Genomic DNA, 17,978 nt, shown 5'->3' with positions numbered 1-17,978 from the left:
GACCCAAAGAAACATCTTAAGTCATTTATTAAATCTAGGCTTACGCTCTTTTAGCAAAGCCACTCAGATCCACACAAATCTGAGCACCCTGCTATTTGCAGCTAAGATAGTAATAATCAGGAACACATTTCAATTGTTAACCACACCTAGCAAAACCTAGCTGTACATTATACACCTTGCTGTCTCACTTTGCCTTTAGCTCCAAATTCTGTTTGATCTTGCATTAGTCTCTTGCCCTTACTCTCACCAGAAGTGTGCCAAAATGTTGCAGATGCTTAGCCTAACTGCCCAGATGGCAGGCCAAAAGGACTGGCTAGGTGTTTTGAGGAACACCCTTTTATCCATGGCTGCTGACGACCTTCAGCAACAGAACAAAAAGCAACTGGAAAACGAGGGAAAAGAACTAATGACAGACAACTCAAACCAGAGGTATGAGCACAAATATCTGACTGAGGTTATCGTCCTGGCCCACAACCTCACAGGTTTGAAACAGGAGGTAAACAACCTCAAACGCCAGATCACTGAGTCCCAAACGGAGCTGACACATGCTAAAAACCGCATAGACCAGCTAGAGATGGAGGCTCAGGACAGACACAAGGACCCTGGCAGAAGGGAGTCACAGGAGGTAATCCACAGACTTCAAACGGCTCTGACAGCTGCTAAACAACAAGAGCAGTTGGAAAAGACAGGCAGAGAGCACCTGGAAAAGGTACTTTTTCACAAAGATTCACTGTTAAAAACAGCAAATTCTGAACTCTTGGACAAAGATGCCAGAATCATGGCCTGTGAAGGTCAACTGAATGTGTCCAGAGCTGAAGTTAAAGTGCTGACTCAGCAGCTGGACAACACCAAAGATGAACTTGACATGGTCCAACGAGAACTGAGACACTCTTACCTGCTGCAAAAGGAACCACAGCAGGAGAGACATCTCACTCCCCACTTGCAATCAGCAGAGAAACCTCCCCAGCCAAGCACAGATTTACAAAGGGGGAGACAAACCCCTCTGCTTAACACGTCATCGGACAGTTTCCTTAAAGCTTCTGCAGCCGCGGAAGGAAAAGGATTGATTCAGACGAATCTTGAAACGACACGTGTAGCGACACTCAAAGACCTCAACCGAATGGCCAGACATATCCCTGCATTTACACCAGAGCTTGCAGGAGACCACGACGTCCACGCTTACCTGCGAGACATTGACTTTCACCTGCAGTCTTTGATGAGTGTGAACCATCAAGATAGACTCCATCTGATCTGGATCACGTCCAGCCCAGAGTTGCGACGCTTTCTGGCTCGACAGCCAGAAAACATCCAGTCTAACTACCAGCAGCTGAAACAAGCCATCATAAGGGAATTCTCAGAGTCTAAAAACGGACTGATCGCTGCCCTAGACACCAAACAGGGTCAGCATGAAACTCCCTATGTTTACTACCACAGACTCAGACGAGCTTACTTCGAGCTCGCAACATACCTGGGATGGAGGAGGACGCCAGCTTCAAGAGCCTTTTCCTCCGAAACCTCCATCCTATGGTAAGTCACCATTTAGGCATTATGGCCTGCCCCCACACAATGCCTATCCAACAACTGCGTGACCTGACACAGAAGGCCTTTAACAAACACAAGGCCTCACCCAGCAAACACCACAGGACGTCCCACAGCAGTCTACAACAACATCCTCCTGTACACCTTTCAAACAGGTGCCGAACAGAGGCTGCACAAAGACAGCTAGAAACGCCTGTTACTGAGTTACAAGAGCTGCTAGCACTAGCAAAAGAGCTCCTGGAACAGAACTCCCCTGAGGAGTACTGGGAAGAACAAACCTCTGACTCTTGCCCAACACCACTCAGGCAAGCTCAAGTCAGCACTGCTGCCAGAGCAGAGTAACACTGCAGACTTCAGACACCTGGTGACTGGGTGCCGAACCAAGGGCTGAACGGCCACCTGCTGCCCTTTTGCTACCAGTACTAGGTCAGTCTGAAACTCGCTCCACACTACACAATGCCCATAACCACTCCCTGCAGCCACAAACAAGCACCTGCCTCAAACGAACTGACTTCATAATGACAGGTGACACACTGTCAAGGCACCTGCTGCCTCTGCACCTGCTGCAGAGACCTGGATGTGGCTACTGTCTACATCACCCACCGTGGAACAACTACCTGCTACAAAACCCTCATGATTCACCTGCCATCCGCCATTGTGATGATTGTCGTCCGATGATGTCTCCAACAGGGACACCACCTGGCGAAAAAGGGGACTGTAAGGTATGGCGGAGGATCAGTGCCTTAACAGATTCCCGAACAAACAAGAACTTACTGTTAAAACCCCCTAATTACTGAAATAGCGCCAACCAGCCTCCACAAGCACAATAAATGTATTGACAAAGAGACAATGAACTATTGACAGAGAACCGCATGTGACATCCGCATGCTCACCACGTGCTTATCATGTGGACAGGAAGGGGAAACTTTGAACGTAAAAATGTGTGTGTGTGTGTGTGTTTTCCAGTTAAACACAGAACTGCATATTGCTAATGAAATACGTGTAATCCCTGTATGTTGTGTATTTCTGAGGTATATCAAACTCGTTAGAACTGTTTCGTGTGTGTTTTAAACTCTGAGGCCTCATATTTAATAGCCTCAGTGTATATTCCCTTTCTAAGTGTACTAAATATACTTTTCTTGGTATCAAATTAAACCTTACGATTTGGCCTAGCTAAATTCGAATATAAGATCTTCAGTAGAATGATATTACGTTATGTTTTGCCATCTTTTGAGTCATTCAGCCCAAAATCTCTTACCGTCATAAACCCAGCCAGAAACATGCAAATGAGCCGTGACGGAACAAAGGAATCATTCTCCTGCCCAGAGTAATGGAGGCCTTTACGACCTCCAAAGGAATGTTCAGAGAAGTGCTGACCCTCCCTTCATTCTCTTACTGAGAAAGAGAAATGAACCCTGTTAATCCTATATATATATTCTATATATCCATGTGATAAATATTGACATATATCTAGTGTGCCATCTCACATTTTCCCTTAAATGTGCTTGATCTATGTTTTCTTGCAAACTAATGGGTTAATGTTTCAGACTTTGCATACTATGGTTAACCAAAATCATATGTGTGGCATATTTGGTCTCTATAACTTGGTATTTTGAAGATCGAAATGACTGTGTACATGATATGTCGATAACAACAACATATTAGTATTAAAAGTATATTTCCTATTTTCTTTCTTGCACATGCAATGGGCAATTTTACAACAAAGAGCAATAAACCAAATTCCCGCCTGGAACCCAAACCCTTCTCATTGGTCGAGCCAATGAGAGGTGGGACCTGTTTCCCGAGGGTATAAAATTGCTGCGCCCACTTCCTCTCATCCTCTTATCTTACCAACTCTTATCCTCTTCGCTGCTCTTAGCCTCTCTTGCTCTCTGAGCCTTGTGCTCTCTCACTCTCTCGCTGAATGATGCCAAACTAAAGGCCCCAAGGACTCCCAAGCATGTGCCAGGCTACGGCCTCGACTGCCCATTCACCAAGATCCTCTGACTCTCACTGGTTCTCTCTCATCAAGACAACATCATCAAAGATCAACTGAAAGCCTCAACAAATTGCATCAGGACAGTTTATTTCAAATGGGACATGCAAGTATCAAACTTAGTCTCATTATTTGATACATTAAGTATCCTTAACCCCTTTCTAAAAAGGGTGTGTCAGAACTAATATGATGGTTTGCTCAGGCTGTTGATCTGCTGAACTTCAAACAATGCTATAACTTCTTGCCTTCCTGTATTCTGCTTCAGCCCTCTTTCCCTTGGTAAACTGTATGAATGTATGTATATGTATGTTAGAGTAGTTTAAATGTTTAGTCTAGTTAATAAAGTCTTGTTCATGTCACATGTAAAGTTGTCTGTGTCTCAAGCTCATATCTAAAGTCACTAATCATAGATTTTGACTACTTGCTCTTAATACTTAGTAAGAAAGACATTTCCCATGCCCCGAAATGTACCTTTCTATTAATTAATTAATTAATTAATAACCAATATTGAGTGTTCACGGGATGAACCGAGTATTTGGTTGTAATGTTAATGTAGCTACATCAAGTTAACCCGATTAACTGATCCAAATATTCATAATTGATTATAACAAGTTATGATTGATTATTAATATTTCATAGAACTGATTCACTACCTAACGGTGGAAGAATATAGAGCTGATTCGCTACAAATTTGTACTACCAGGATATAAGTCTGTTCGAAAGGATAGAGTTGGGAAACAAGGGGGAGGGGTGGTAACATTTATAAAAGAAGGAACTATTTATAGGGAATTAAGTGAGGTCAAGGATATGGAATGTGTTGTGGTTGAAATATATTTTAGAGAAGAATCAGTTGTAATATATAATTTTTATAATCCATGTAAGAAGATTTCTATTAAGTTGTTTGATAAGATTAAGAAAGAGACAAAGGAATTATGGTGTGGTGATTTCAATGCTCATAATTGTCTATGGGGAGCTCAAATATAGATTATAATGGGGAAGTAATAGAACAGCTCATGGATGACAGATCACTAGTATGTTTAAATACAGGAGAAGGTACTAGGTATAATGTAGCAGAAAATACGGTTTCAAGTATAGATCTAACACTAATATCAAATGGTATGGCTGACCTATGTGAGTGGAAAGTAAATAGCGAGAACACAATTGGAAGTGATCATTTTCCAATTATTTGTAAAATAAATATTGATAATAATCCAGAATGTGTTCTACAAAAGAAATGGTTGTATGAGAAGGCAGATTGGAATTCTTTTAGTAAGCATTGTGAAGAAAATAAAGATTTAGTGGTAAAAGATTCAGTAGAAACATTTTGTGATTCAATTACAAATATAATAATGGAAGCTGCAACATTATATATACCTCAAAGAAGGACAGGTCAGAAAAACAAAAATATTCCATGGTGGAAGGAAGAGTGCAGTAATGCAATTAAAGAAAGAAATAAGGCATTTAAACATCTCAGGGAAAATATGAATATGAGTAATTTGTTGGAATATAAGAAAGCAAGAGCTAAAACAAGAAGAATAATTAAGAATGCTAAGAAAGAAGGATGGAGAGAATTTTGTTCTACCATAGGAAAAGATACTCCTTTGGATAAAATATGGAATATGTTAAGGAATATGAGTGGGAAAGGAAGGAAGTCTACTCTAATACCAGTTTTAATTGAAGAAGGCAAAGTTGCAGTAATAGATATAGATAAAGCAAACATGTTAGGTAAGGTATTAGAAAGTGCACATAGAATAGATTTGGGAGAAGAATATGAGATAAGGAGAAAGGAAATTTTAGACAAAAATCCTGATATAATGAAGAAAAGAAATAGCAATAAAAGCTGTATGGATGTAGAGTTTTCACTTACAGAATTGAAAGTAGCTTTACATAAATGTGTCAATACTACTCCTGGGGTTGATAGAGTAAGCTATAATATGATAAAGCATCTGTCAGATAATATATTATTAAAGATTCTTGAGCTATATAATAAAATATGGATGGAAGGAATTATTCCAAAAATATGGAAGAAAGCTGTAGTAATTCCAATTTTAAAGCCAGGAAAAATCTCAGCTAACCCAGGAAGTTATCGTCCAATTGCTCTGACTTCAAATTTATGTAAATTAATGGAAAAGATTATAGTTCATAGACTAACATATGATCTAGAGAAAAGGGTAAATTAAGTAAGTATCAATGTGGATTTAGAGGTAAAAGATCAACCATGGATGCATTAATCAAGGTCAGTAATGAAGTAGAGAAGACAATAGCTATGAAAGAGATTATGGCAGTAGTGTATTTTGATATAGAAAAAGCGTATGACACGGTATGGAGAGAAGGGTTGTTAATTAAAGCTTCAAGGATAGGAATAGATGGGAATATGTATAATTGGTTATCTCAATTTCTGTTTGAAAGAACATTTGTAGTTCAAGTGGGAGGGTGTCAATCTTTAATTTATAAAGCAGAAAATGGTATTCCTCAAGGGAGTGTTGTAAGTCCAATTCTTTTTAATATCATGATTAATGATATTTTTGACAATTTAGGATATGGTGTGGGATGTGCACTGTATGCTGATGATGGGGCTATTTGGAAGAGAGGAAGAAATTTCAAACAAGTGATGTCAGGTATGCAAACAGCTATTAAAAAGGTGGAAGAATGGAGTATAGAATGGAGTTTTAAAATGTCAACTAGTAAATCATGTTATATGATATTCAGTAGAAAAAAAGATTTTAAGGATAATGAATTACTATTGTATGGGAAACCTTTAGAACAAGTTAAAACATTTAAATATTTAGGAATGTGGTTAGATGGGAGATACACTTGGAAAAAACATATTGAGGAAGTTGATAAAAAATGCAGGAGGATTTTAAATGTGATGAGGGCAATAGCTGGGAAAGAATGGGGAGCAGAAAGAGACTCAATGCTAACAATATATCAAGCCTTGATCAGATCTTCTATTGATTATGGATGCATAATTTATGGGGCAGCTTCAGAATCACTTTTAAAAAGCCTAGATAGAATTCAATATAGAGCCCTTAGAATATGTTTAGGAGCAATTAAAACTACTCCAGTCAATGCATTATTAGTAGAAGCCGAATGAAATGCCATTGAATTTAAGGAGAGAGAAACTGTCTTTGGTATTATGGACATCTTTAATGAGTTACACTGGAGGAAATATAGCTAAAGATGTTTTAAATAATTGTTGGGAATATTTAAGTAGAATTGAGAGAGGATATGGATGGAAGATAAATCAGTTAACAGAGAAATATCAGATTGCAAATATTGAGTGTAGTGTGTCACCTGTATGGGGAGAGGTTCCGAACTGGATTATTCCTGAGGTTAAAATTGATTTAGGAATATTAGATAAGAAATGGGAATGGGAGGAAATGGGTATAATTAAGTCTCAAGTTAATAAGTACATTAAGGAAAGATTTTATGCAAGTATGAACATTTATACTGATGGATCTAAAGATCCAAGAACAGGGATTACAGGAATAGGAGTGTATATTCCAGAGTTCAGAATATCAATATCTATACGATTAACTTCTAGATTGTCAATTTATACTGTTGAAATGGTCGCTATTATAATAGGACTAACATGGGTAGAGGAGGTTAGGCCTGACAGAATAGTGATATGCTCTGATTCTGCTTCTGTCTTAACATCACTACTTACTAATTGTACTTCTAGAGAAGATTTGATGTGCTGAAATATTTTCATTAATATGGCGAATACAAAGGAAAGGAGTAGAAGTTGGATTCTGTTGGGTGCCAGCATGTAGGAGTAGCTGGTAATGAGTATGCTGATGAGTTAGCAAAAATGCTTTAAAAAGGGAAGAAATAGATTTTAATGTTCCATTAAGTAAAAGTGAAGTTAAATCTATTATTAAGGAAAATATTATTAAAGAGTGGCAGGAAAAGTGGAATACAGATATTAAGGGACGATACTTATATAATATTAAAAAATGGTAGATACTAAGAAAAGCATAAATGGTAGAAATAGGAAAGAAGAGGTCATTATGACTAGGATGAGACTTGGTCATTCAAGATTGAATGCATCGCTCTTTATAATTGGAGTTCATGAGTCAGGCTTATGTGAGAATTGTGGGGAGAAAGAGTCAGTGGAGCATGTGATATATGATTGTAAAAGGTATGAGGAGGAAAGGAAGGAATTGATATCATATTTAAATGAAAGAGGGAAGGTTAATAGGGATTTATCATATTTGTTAGGTTATGAGTTTAATAAGGATAGAGAAGGATATAGAATATTAATGAAATACATATATAATTCTGGATTAAGTGAAAGGATTTAGTTTAGAATAAGGATGGTCTGTTTTGTCCCAGATTTTATAGTCCAGTTTGGAGGAGCTGAACACGCAGCGCCAAGCGGACTATGGGAGATGGAATGAGATGGAGCATCAAATAAATAAGGATGATTATGTGAGAAAGAATTAAAGGAAATAATAATAATAATAAGGAAAACCTGATTAAAAGAAATCATGACTGCATAACAGCAAAGGTAGGTGGCGATATGCACTAAGAATGCAACGCGCCAATAAACAAAAGAAGAAGAAGAAGAAGTGCATTTCAGAGCACAAACCAAGCCATGAAGTCCAAGGAATTGTCTGTAGACCACCGAGACAGGATTGTATCAAGGCAGAGATCTGGGGAAGGGTACAGAAACATTTCTGCAGCATCGAAGGTCCCAATGAGCACAGTGGCCTCCATCATCTGTAAATGGAAGAAGTTTGGAACCACCAGGACTCTTCCTAGAGCTGGCCGCACAGACAAATTGAGCGATCGGGGAGAAGGGCCTTAGTCAGGGAAGTGACCAAGGACCCGATGATCACTCTGACAGAGCTCCAGCATTTCTCTGTGGAGAGAGGAGAACAACCATCTCTGCAGCACTCCACCAATCAGGCCTGTATGGTAGAGTGGCCAGACGGAAGCCACTCCTCAGTAAAAGGCACATAATCAGCCCACCTAGAGTTTGCCAAAAGGCACCAGAAGGACTCTAGTCAGGATCGAGGGAAAGATGAATGCAGCAATGTACAGAGACATCCTTGAAGAAAACCTTCTCCTGAGCGCTCTGGACCTCAAACTGGGGTGAAGGTTCATCTTCCAACAGGACAACGACCATAAGCACACAGCCAAGATAACAAAGGAGTGGCTACATGACAACTCCGTGAATGTCCTTGAGTGGCCCAGCCAGAGCCCAGACTTGAACCCAATTGAACATCTCTGGAGAGATCTGAAAATGGCTGCGCTCCCCATCCAACCTGATGGAGCTTGAGAGGTTCTGCAAAGAAGAATGGGAGAAACTGCGCAAAAATAGGTGTGCCAAGCTTGTAGCATCATACTCAAAACACTTGAGGCTGTAATTGGTGTCAAAGATGCTTCAACAAAGTATTGAGCAAAGGCTGTGAATACTTATGTACATGTGATTTTTTTTGTTTTGTAATTTGCAAAATTTGCAAAGATTTCAAACAAACTTCTTTCACATTGTCATTATGGGGTATGTTTGTAGAATTTTTAGGAAAATAATGAATTTTATCAATTTTGGAATAAGGCTGTAAAATAACAAAATGTGGAAAAAGTGAAGTGCTGTGAATACTTCCGTAAATCCGGATGCACTACATACATATATATATATATATATAAGATAAAAACGTAATTAAATTTTGTTAAACATAACACAATTCAATGTGATATACATACACACGCTGGCAGCCAAAATATTGTACAATCATTTGGAATAATGTACAGATTTTGCTCTTATGGAAAGCAATTGTTACTTTTATTCACCAAGTGGCATTCAACTGATCACAATGTATAGTCAGGACATTAATAATGTGAAATTACAATGTGAAAAATTTTCAGAACTTCATTCCTCAAAACAACAGTTGACTGATGAGTTTCTAGAGAAAGCTGATTATTTTTTGCCATTTTTAACCAAATATTGACCTTCAGACATGCCAGTCTATTGCATACTGTGGCAACTCAAAAACAAACACAAAGACAATGTGAAGCTTCATTTAATGAATCAAATATCTTTCAACTGTAAATTCAACTGCATTTTATCATGTTTACTCAAGGATAAGGAGTTGGAGTGATGGCTGCTGGAAATGGGGTCGGTCTAGATTTGATCAAAAATGACTTTTTCCAAATATTGATAGTGTTGTTTTTAACATCAGAGATGTCCTGACTTTACATTGTGATCAGCTGAATGCCACTTTGGTGAATTAAAGTAACAAATTCATTCTGAAACAGCAAAATCTGTACATTATTCCAAATTTGTGGTCACCAGTGTGCGCATGTGTGTGTGTGTGTGTGTGTGTGTGTGTGTATATATATATATATATATATATATATATATATATATATATATATATATATAATGTATGTGTATTTTATTTTATTAAACATCCTTAAAACAAGATTTCAAGTTTAAAATTTGAGAAACAAAATTATATTAGGTATTAAGACTTGCCTAAAGTAAATAGAGATAAAGTATTTTGAATGTAAGTGTAGTTTGCATTGTTTCATTGCTAGATTTTTCCACTTTGGATGCACAAACCTCACAAAATGTATTTTATTTATTTTTTCTTATTTTCTAAAAGACACTTTTTAGCAGTGTAGATTTAGAAAATACCAAAACAACCGATAATCAAGCACTTCTAACTCTTTCTAATAGTATTTGCTTTTCTAAGAATCCCATATAGTGATCTGCTTAACTGTAGTAAACAATGATGAATAATGATGCAAGTATTTAATTATTATAAACTAAAATTATTTAAAAGGTAAAATATATATTACTTTTCATATTTAATTCAATTGAATGAAAGGACTGATTAAGAAATGTCCGGAGAGGTTGGGAGCAAGTGGCTGATTAGTTCAATAAAGTAAACCTTCTGAATGAATGAGTAGCCACATTCCAGCCAAACAACTGGAGCATGCATGCAGAAATATATCTGAAACGTATCTGTCATTAACATGTTCAATAAATCAATGGTGTGTCTCTTTTGAAAATAAAACTGAAATAGGACTATATTAAATCAAAATCTGTATAAAATGTATAATAAAATTTAAAATAAAAGGTTCCAAGAAATACCATGATTTTTTAAATGTACCATGGTAAAAATAGTTGTACTTACAGTTCCATGTAACATTTACGATCGAATATATCATGCATATTGACATTAAATTAATACATATATAATTGTATCCATAAAGTTTGATATTAATGACAATAATTTTGGAACGTATTTACACATTTTTACAAGCGTTTTACTTCATTATTATGAGAACTAGAAAAAAGGCTAAACTAGAACTCTTACATTACACACTAGGGCTAAAAACCTTTTAGATTTTGACATTTACACTTGTCTGAGAAGACTGAACTAGTTGTTTTAAGCTTCACAACCAACGATAAAACTGCACACTGTAAATATATTTATAATGCAATCTTGTGTAAATTATAGAGAGCATATGAAAGTGCAAAACTGACAAACACTTACTTCGTGTTTTGTGACAACCGACATGAAGAATTGACGCAGATCTGGCAAACTGAAGTGTATCACCTTGGACCTCTTGATCGGCATGTGCGTCAAATGCTGTCGGCTAAAAACAATTGTCAATGTGTGACAAGCTTGTTTTCCTCCAGCAGGCGCTTGACGGCTCGTAAAGCCGAATCTCCATTGAGCTGCATTCAAATCTCAGGACCTTTTTTTACTTAATAAAGAAAGTTATGCTCCAACAAGTATAATCTTTCCAATGTACTATTGTAAAGGAATCCTATATTAAATAAAAATAAATACACGCCCTTGTAATGTCTATACAATTATTTTTTTTAATCCTCATCAAAGTAATCATAAATGTTTGTGATTGGTCCATCCAATTATACCAGCTGCTGACGACACAGCTTAATGCTGATTGGCTTAAACAACCAACGCTTTTGCTTTTTTTTATTTTAATGTTTAATCTTTTTAACTGTCATATCATGTTTTTATGTTTATAAATTATGTGTGAATATTCACAACACTCTGAAAGTGTGATACCTGTATGGGATATGTGATTGTTATCATATTTCTGAAATATCTAAAATACATGTTTTTATTATTGTGATATAATGGTCGATATTGACCATGTCAATAAAAATGGATGAAAATACACGTCTATGGTAGAAATAATAGCATTTAAATAGCATTTACATTGAGTGTCTTTTTCATCATATTTATTTATTTATAACAATTTTACATTCACTTTATCAGCAACAGTGTATTAATGAATTGAATCCAGCGATATCTGCCTTTGATCTCGTAGATGTCTGATCCACTATGAGAAGTGAGTACTGACTTGTCAGCACTTATTTCACTCCTCCCCTGACTGCAGCTGTCTACTCTCATCTGCTTTCAAGGCGAAGCGTTTGGCATCTCGAACAAGCCTATTTCTATTGTCTCCCATTGGAGTTCTCGCAATATTTCTATTGTCTCCCATTGGAGTTCTCGCGATACTTGCGTTGTGTCTCTTTGGAGATCTCGCGATATTTCTCTTGTCTCTCAATGGAGTTCTCGCGATATTTCTCTTTTCTCCAATGGGAAGGTAAATAGTTCATCTCAGGCAGCTAGCTAGTGTTCAAATACAGCTGCATATCCACCGCTGTCAACCCACCCATTCATTTCCGGCCTTTTGAGAATGTAACTCATCGTTATATATTTGTCTGCAACCATCTCTGCGATCGAAATCTGTAAGGTAAAAGCTTTCTTTACATCTAACATCGGCATATTTAGTTCTCGTTATCAAATGCTAACTGACAGCTCGCTTAGTTAAACGTACAAATTCTCTTTCGCGATTCTTCAGATTAAAGAGTTTATCTGTAATGTATTATAATATATTATCGTATATACATAGCATGCAGAAGCTTTAATGGCGAGAATAGATTTGAAAAGACCGTTTTCTCTTTTTTTCACATCTGTTTTGACAGAAAATGTAACTGTATGGTAACATTGTTTTGGATATTTACCATAGTAGTACCATGATAGTCTTTGTCATTACCATGGTACATGAATATGGTTATCATTCCCATTAGAAACTCATTGTTGTTAATTGTTTGATTGGTAATAAAGCCTTTTTTCATCCTGGTTTTTCCACTCAGGTTTGGAAACAGTACTTTAATCGGAGCTGTAAAATGCCCCAGAAGACAGTAGATGGACCTGGTCCATCTCAGAAGGAGCACAATGCTGCCAAAATAGCGAACCACTCTTCAGATGAGGGATCCTCATAAACTTTAATGTCTATGAACTTACTTGAATACATCTAATCACTTCCACTCTATTGATCTAGTGTCTTGCCCTCAGTCTCCCCACTGAAAGACTTATTAATAATGCTGTTTTCTCTGCGAGAGCTGGTGCAATGGCTGGGCTTCGCCACCTTCGAACTGTTCCTCCACCTGGGCGCACTGCTGGTCTTCAGTGTGCTGGTGGCCCTGCATATGGATGTGGACAAGCTTGAGATGAGCTGGTGGCTTGTTTTCTCACCTTTATTCACTGCTGATGGCCTCAGCACCTACTTCACAGCCATTGTATCCATCCGCCTGTACCAGGAAGGAGAGAAGCGGCTGGCAGTGCTTCGTTTGCTGTGGGTGCTGACCGTGCTTAGCCTCAAGCTCGTGTGTGAGGTGCTGCTATGCCAGAAACTGGCAGAGCAGGCACGGGACCTTTGGTTCGGTCTAATCGTCTCCCCACTCTTCATCCTCCTGCAGCTGCTCATGATCCGTGCTTGCCGTGTCAATTAAAGAACAGAAGCCAATGAACTTCTTTGAATCAAATGGACCCTTGCTGGTGTCACTAAAACCAGGGGGGTGAATCATTGCGACTACATTTATGAAAATATATTCAAATACATTTCTGGCATAAGCATGTAAACGTGGCAGCATTGTACCTTATACAGTGCTTCAAGTATTGTGCAATTTTTGATTATTATTCTTGTTGTCCTTAAGTGCTATGAGGGATTTTGTCTGGATTTTCCCTGAATACTGTTAATGTTGCTTTCTGTCTCATTGCCTTTTATCATTGTTTGTACAATTGTAAATAAACCATAAACATTCAGATATTAATTTGCTAGCTCTATTTGATCGTACTGTTAAGTGACGTTTCTTTTTTTATTTTTATTAATTAATTTATTTATTGCTTTCCAGAAAAGTTAATGTTTATAGAGAGAAAATATCAAAAAGGTTGTTGCATTGAATGCATATATAAACTGTCTAATAATCACTAGATGGCACTACAGCTGTAATTAACACTTTAATTTAATACTTCAGTGTCTCAGCAAACAATATCCACTCGAGAGAAATCATGCAATTATGTTTATTGTCTTAGAATATATGATTAAAGGTATAAGTTCCAGTAAATAAAATAAAAATTAAATCAACTTTAAATAGATGTTTATTAGAGGACTAAAGACAACATAAAGAGGTGCAAAATATGCATGCGTGCAATTGTACACTATATGCAAAAGCAATGTATAAATATATACGTATATATGTATATGTATATGTATGTATGTCACACCGAGCACTTCATCTATTTATTGGTTTATTTATTTGTATGGGGGACAGTAAACATTTTCAGCACAAAACTAAAAAAGATGCATTGTACATAGAGATTATAGCACATGCTAAAGTAATTTGCGTCGGGACCCTAGATTTTTCATTAAAAACTATATAAAACAAGCAACATAAACTAATCATATATACAGTTGATGTCAGAAGTTTACATACACTTAGGAAGTAGTCAATTAAAAGTCATTTTTTAACCACTCCACAGATTCAATTTTAGCAAACTATAGTTTTGGCAAGTCGTTTAGGACATCTACTTTGTGCATGACACGAGTAATTTTTCCAATAATTGTTTACAGACAGATTGTTTCATTTTTAATTGTCTATATCTCAATTCCAGCATGTCAGATGTTTACATAGCTTGGAAAATTCCAGAAAATTATGTCAAGCCTTTAGACAATTAGCATCTGATAGGTGTACTGAATTTGAGGTGTACCTGTGGATGAATTTTAAGGCCTACCTTCAAACTCAGTGCCTCTTTGCTTGACATCATGGGAAAATCAAAAGAAATCAGACAATTTAAAAAAAAAAAAAAAACTGTGGACCTCCACAAGTCCGGTTCATCATTGGGAGCAATTTCCAAAGGTACCACGTTCATCTGTACAAACAACAGTATGCAAGTAGAAACATCATGGGACCACTCAGCCATCATTCCGCTCAGGAAGGAAATGCATTCTGTCTCCTAGAGATGAGTGTAGTTTTGTTCGAAAAATACTTCCATACCCATGACTTGTTTCCAACTATCCATGCTACCCTGGCTTTCTTGGCTACAACTTCCACAGTTGTAATGAAAAATTCTGTTACATTTAACTGGGATAAATGTTAGGAAAGGTAGTAATATGTAAAGTCTTATAGCTGGAGCTGAGCAGGTGTTTCTTTTTCACTCTATTGCTGTTCAGAATATAGGCATTGTCAAGATGTTTCACATGGTTGAACTTCTCCATGGTACTTTAAAATAGCAAATTCTCATGAAAAAAATATGGGTCGCATGCGCAACGATATCGATGGAGCCCGAATTAATCATGCATGTGAGCTGCTCTGTGTTTGTCATGAGGGCTCACATTTTAAGGAGTGCCCGGTTGATGTGCTCGCACTGTCAATTGAGCTTGCATTTCGTGGGAAGCCCGGTTGACGTGTGCGTACGCTGCATGGAGAGCAGAGCACAATTTGGCTTCAAAGACCCCTCACACGTCCGTGTCCCACATGAAAATCATATTTAGAGCTCATAAAGTCAAACGAATGTAATGAGGTTGCTTTATCTCCTGACGTAAATGAGTACGGACGTGGCTGATATGAGAGTATTAAAATAAAAATACATCTTAAAAAAATGTCTTTATCGAAATTTACGTGTTGTATCGATAACATTGGATCTTTGGTCATTGGCTTGATGCATCGATCCAGATCAATGGATCGTTACACCCCTACTTGTGAAGATGCTGTAGGAAACAGGTACACAAGTATCTATATCCACAGTAAAACGAGTCGTATATCAACAAATCCTGAAAGGCTGCTCAACTGTTTGGCCATAAGGACCTTCGTTATGTTTGAAGGAAAAAGGGTGAGGCTTGCAAGCCGAAGAACACCATCCCAACTGTGTGTGGGTGGTAGCATCATGTTGTAGGGGTGCTTTGCTGCAGGAGGGACTGGTGCACTTCACAAAATTTATGGCATCATGAAGGAAAATTATGTGGATATATTGAAGCAACATCTCAAGACATACCATGAAGTTAAAGCTCAGTCGCAAATGGGTCTTCCAAATGGACAATGACCCCAAGCATACCTCCGATGCTGTGCAAAATGGCTTAAGGGCAACAAAGTCAAGGTATTGGAGTGGCCATCACAAAGCCCTGACCTCAGTCCGATAGAACATTTTTTCAGACTCAGTTACACCAGTTCTGTCTGGAGGAAATGGGCCAAAATTCAAGCAACCTATTGTGAGAAGTTTGTGGAAGGCTACCCAAAACGTTTTACCCAAGTTATACAATTTTAAGGCAATGCTACCAAACACTAACAAATTGTATGTAAACTTCTGACCCACTGGAAATGTGATGAAAGAAATAAAAGTTGAAATAAATCATTCTCTATACTATTATTCTGTATTATTTAACATTCTTAAAATAAAGTAAAACTGACCCAAGACAGGGAATGTTTTCTAGGTTTCTAAGTTTGCACACAATGTCAGGAATTGTGAAAAACTGAGTTTAAATGTATTTAGCTAAGGTGTATGTAAACTTCTGACTTCAACTGTATATAAAAATAAAAGGCTAAATAAATACTAACGTTGGGTACTAAATGTGTGTGTGTGGGGGGGGGCACACACACATTTAGTACCCAACTTTAGTATTTATTTAGCCTTTTATTTTTATATAAAAGGCTAAATAACATGGCAGTGATTTAGATCCTGCCATGATCTAAATCACTGATCTCAGTGATTTAGATCATGGCAGGATTTTTGGTGCCAGGCGGGCTGGTTTGAGTATTTCTGTAACTGCTGATTTCCTGGGATTTTCACACACAACAGTCTCTAGAATTTACTCAGAATTGTGCCAAAAACATCCAGTAAGTGGCAGTACTGCGGATAGAAATGCAGGCAGAAGAGCATCTCAGAATGCACAATACTCCGAACCTTGAGGCAGCCAAGAACAGAAAGCTGAGGCTGCAGCGGGACTAACCCCGTGTACTAGACCTCAGCAGAAATCGAGATTCATCAGACCAGGCTTTGTTTTTCCATTCTTTAACTGTCTTTTTTTGTCTTTTTACAGTTTCAGGTGAGCCTGTGCTCACTGCAGCCTCAGCTTTCTGTTCTTGGCTGACAGAAGTGGAACCCGATATGGTCTTCTGCTGTTGTAGCCCATCTGCCTCAAGGTTCAAAGTGTTATGCATTCTGATGTTTGGGGTGAAATTATCTGAAGCCCCTGTATATACACTGCATGTCCAAATTTTAGGCAAATTGTATTCCTCAGGATTCATTTTATTGTTGAACAAACACAATGCCTCAGTCAATCCAAAATGTTATTGAACCTCAAACCTGAATGTTTAACAAAGTAAAAGTGAGTTTTGTCTTTGTCAGGGGAATATATAAGTGTGCACAATTATTAGGCAACTAAATTACAAAGAATTTCTCCCAACTCAATTTATTTATTCTCAATTTTTAGAATAGGTGCAACAAATAAGTTACACAAAATTACAATTAAATTCATTTTTGGCCTTTCAAAAATATTCAGTGACCAATATAGCCACCTTTCTTTTCAATAACTGCCATGAGCCTTCCATCCAGTCTGTCAGTTTCTTGATCTGTTCACGATCAACATTCCACAGCCTCCCAAATGCTGTTCAAAGAGGTGGATTGTCTTCCCTCACTATAAATCTCACGTTTGAGAAGGGCCCACAATTTCGCAGTAGGATTTAAGTCAGGTGAGGAAGGGGGCCAAGTCATTATTTGGGCATCTTTGAGGCCCTTGCTGGCTAGCCAGGCAGTGGAGTACTTGGATGCATGTGATGGATCATTGTCCTGCATAAAGATCACAGCCTTCTTGAATGCTGAGGACTTCTTCCTGTACCACTGCTTGAAGAAAGCACTTTCTAGCAGTAGGTTTGAGAGTTGAGTTTGTCCATCTTCAACTCGAAAAGGTCCAACTACCTCATCCTTAATAATAGCAGCCCATACCAGTACCCCTCCTCCACCTTGCTGGCACCTGACTCAATGACGTGCCCTGTGTCCATTAGTGATCCAGCCACGGGCCCATCCATCTGGTCCATCAAGAGTCTCTCATTTCATCTGTTTAGAAAACCTTTGAAAAATCTGTCTTCATGTATTTCTTTGCCCAATCTTGACGC

At 37.7% G+C, this 17,978-nt stretch overlaps 2 protein-coding genes across 2 annotated transcripts in view; one reads left to right on the top strand and one right to left on the bottom strand.

Moving 5' to 3' along the window:
- Positions 1–11,144, bottom strand: part of LOC127639669 (delta-aminolevulinic acid dehydratase-like) — a 29,607-nt gene extending 18,463 nt beyond the window's left edge. Inside the window, exon 1 of the mRNA XM_052121806.1 lies at positions 11,044–11,144. The gene's annotated coding sequence lies outside the window, so the exon portion shown is untranslated. The remainder of the gene's footprint in view (positions 1–11,043) is intronic.
- Positions 11,145–12,133: 989 nt separating this feature from the next.
- Positions 12,134–13,639, top strand: LOC127643100 (transmembrane protein 203-like). Its single transcript, XM_052125670.1, has 2 exons — positions 12,134–12,277; positions 12,681–13,639. Exon 2 carries the CDS (start codon positions 12,909–12,911, stop codon positions 13,317–13,319), a length of 411 nt encoding a protein of 136 aa, XP_051981630.1. The 5' UTR covers positions 12,134–12,277; positions 12,681–12,908; the 3' UTR covers positions 13,320–13,639.
- The last annotated feature ends 4,339 nt before the right edge of the window (positions 13,640–17,978 follow it).

This window comes from Xyrauchen texanus, chromosome 4 (genome assembly GCF_025860055.1).
Source record: "Xyrauchen texanus isolate HMW12.3.18 chromosome 4, RBS_HiC_50CHRs, whole genome shotgun sequence".
In the NCBI taxonomy this organism is placed as follows: Eukaryota; Metazoa; Chordata; class Actinopteri; order Cypriniformes; family Catostomidae; genus Xyrauchen; species Xyrauchen texanus.
The sequence above is the reverse complement of the archived record's forward strand: the minus strand, read 5'-3'. Positions and strand labels throughout refer to the sequence as shown.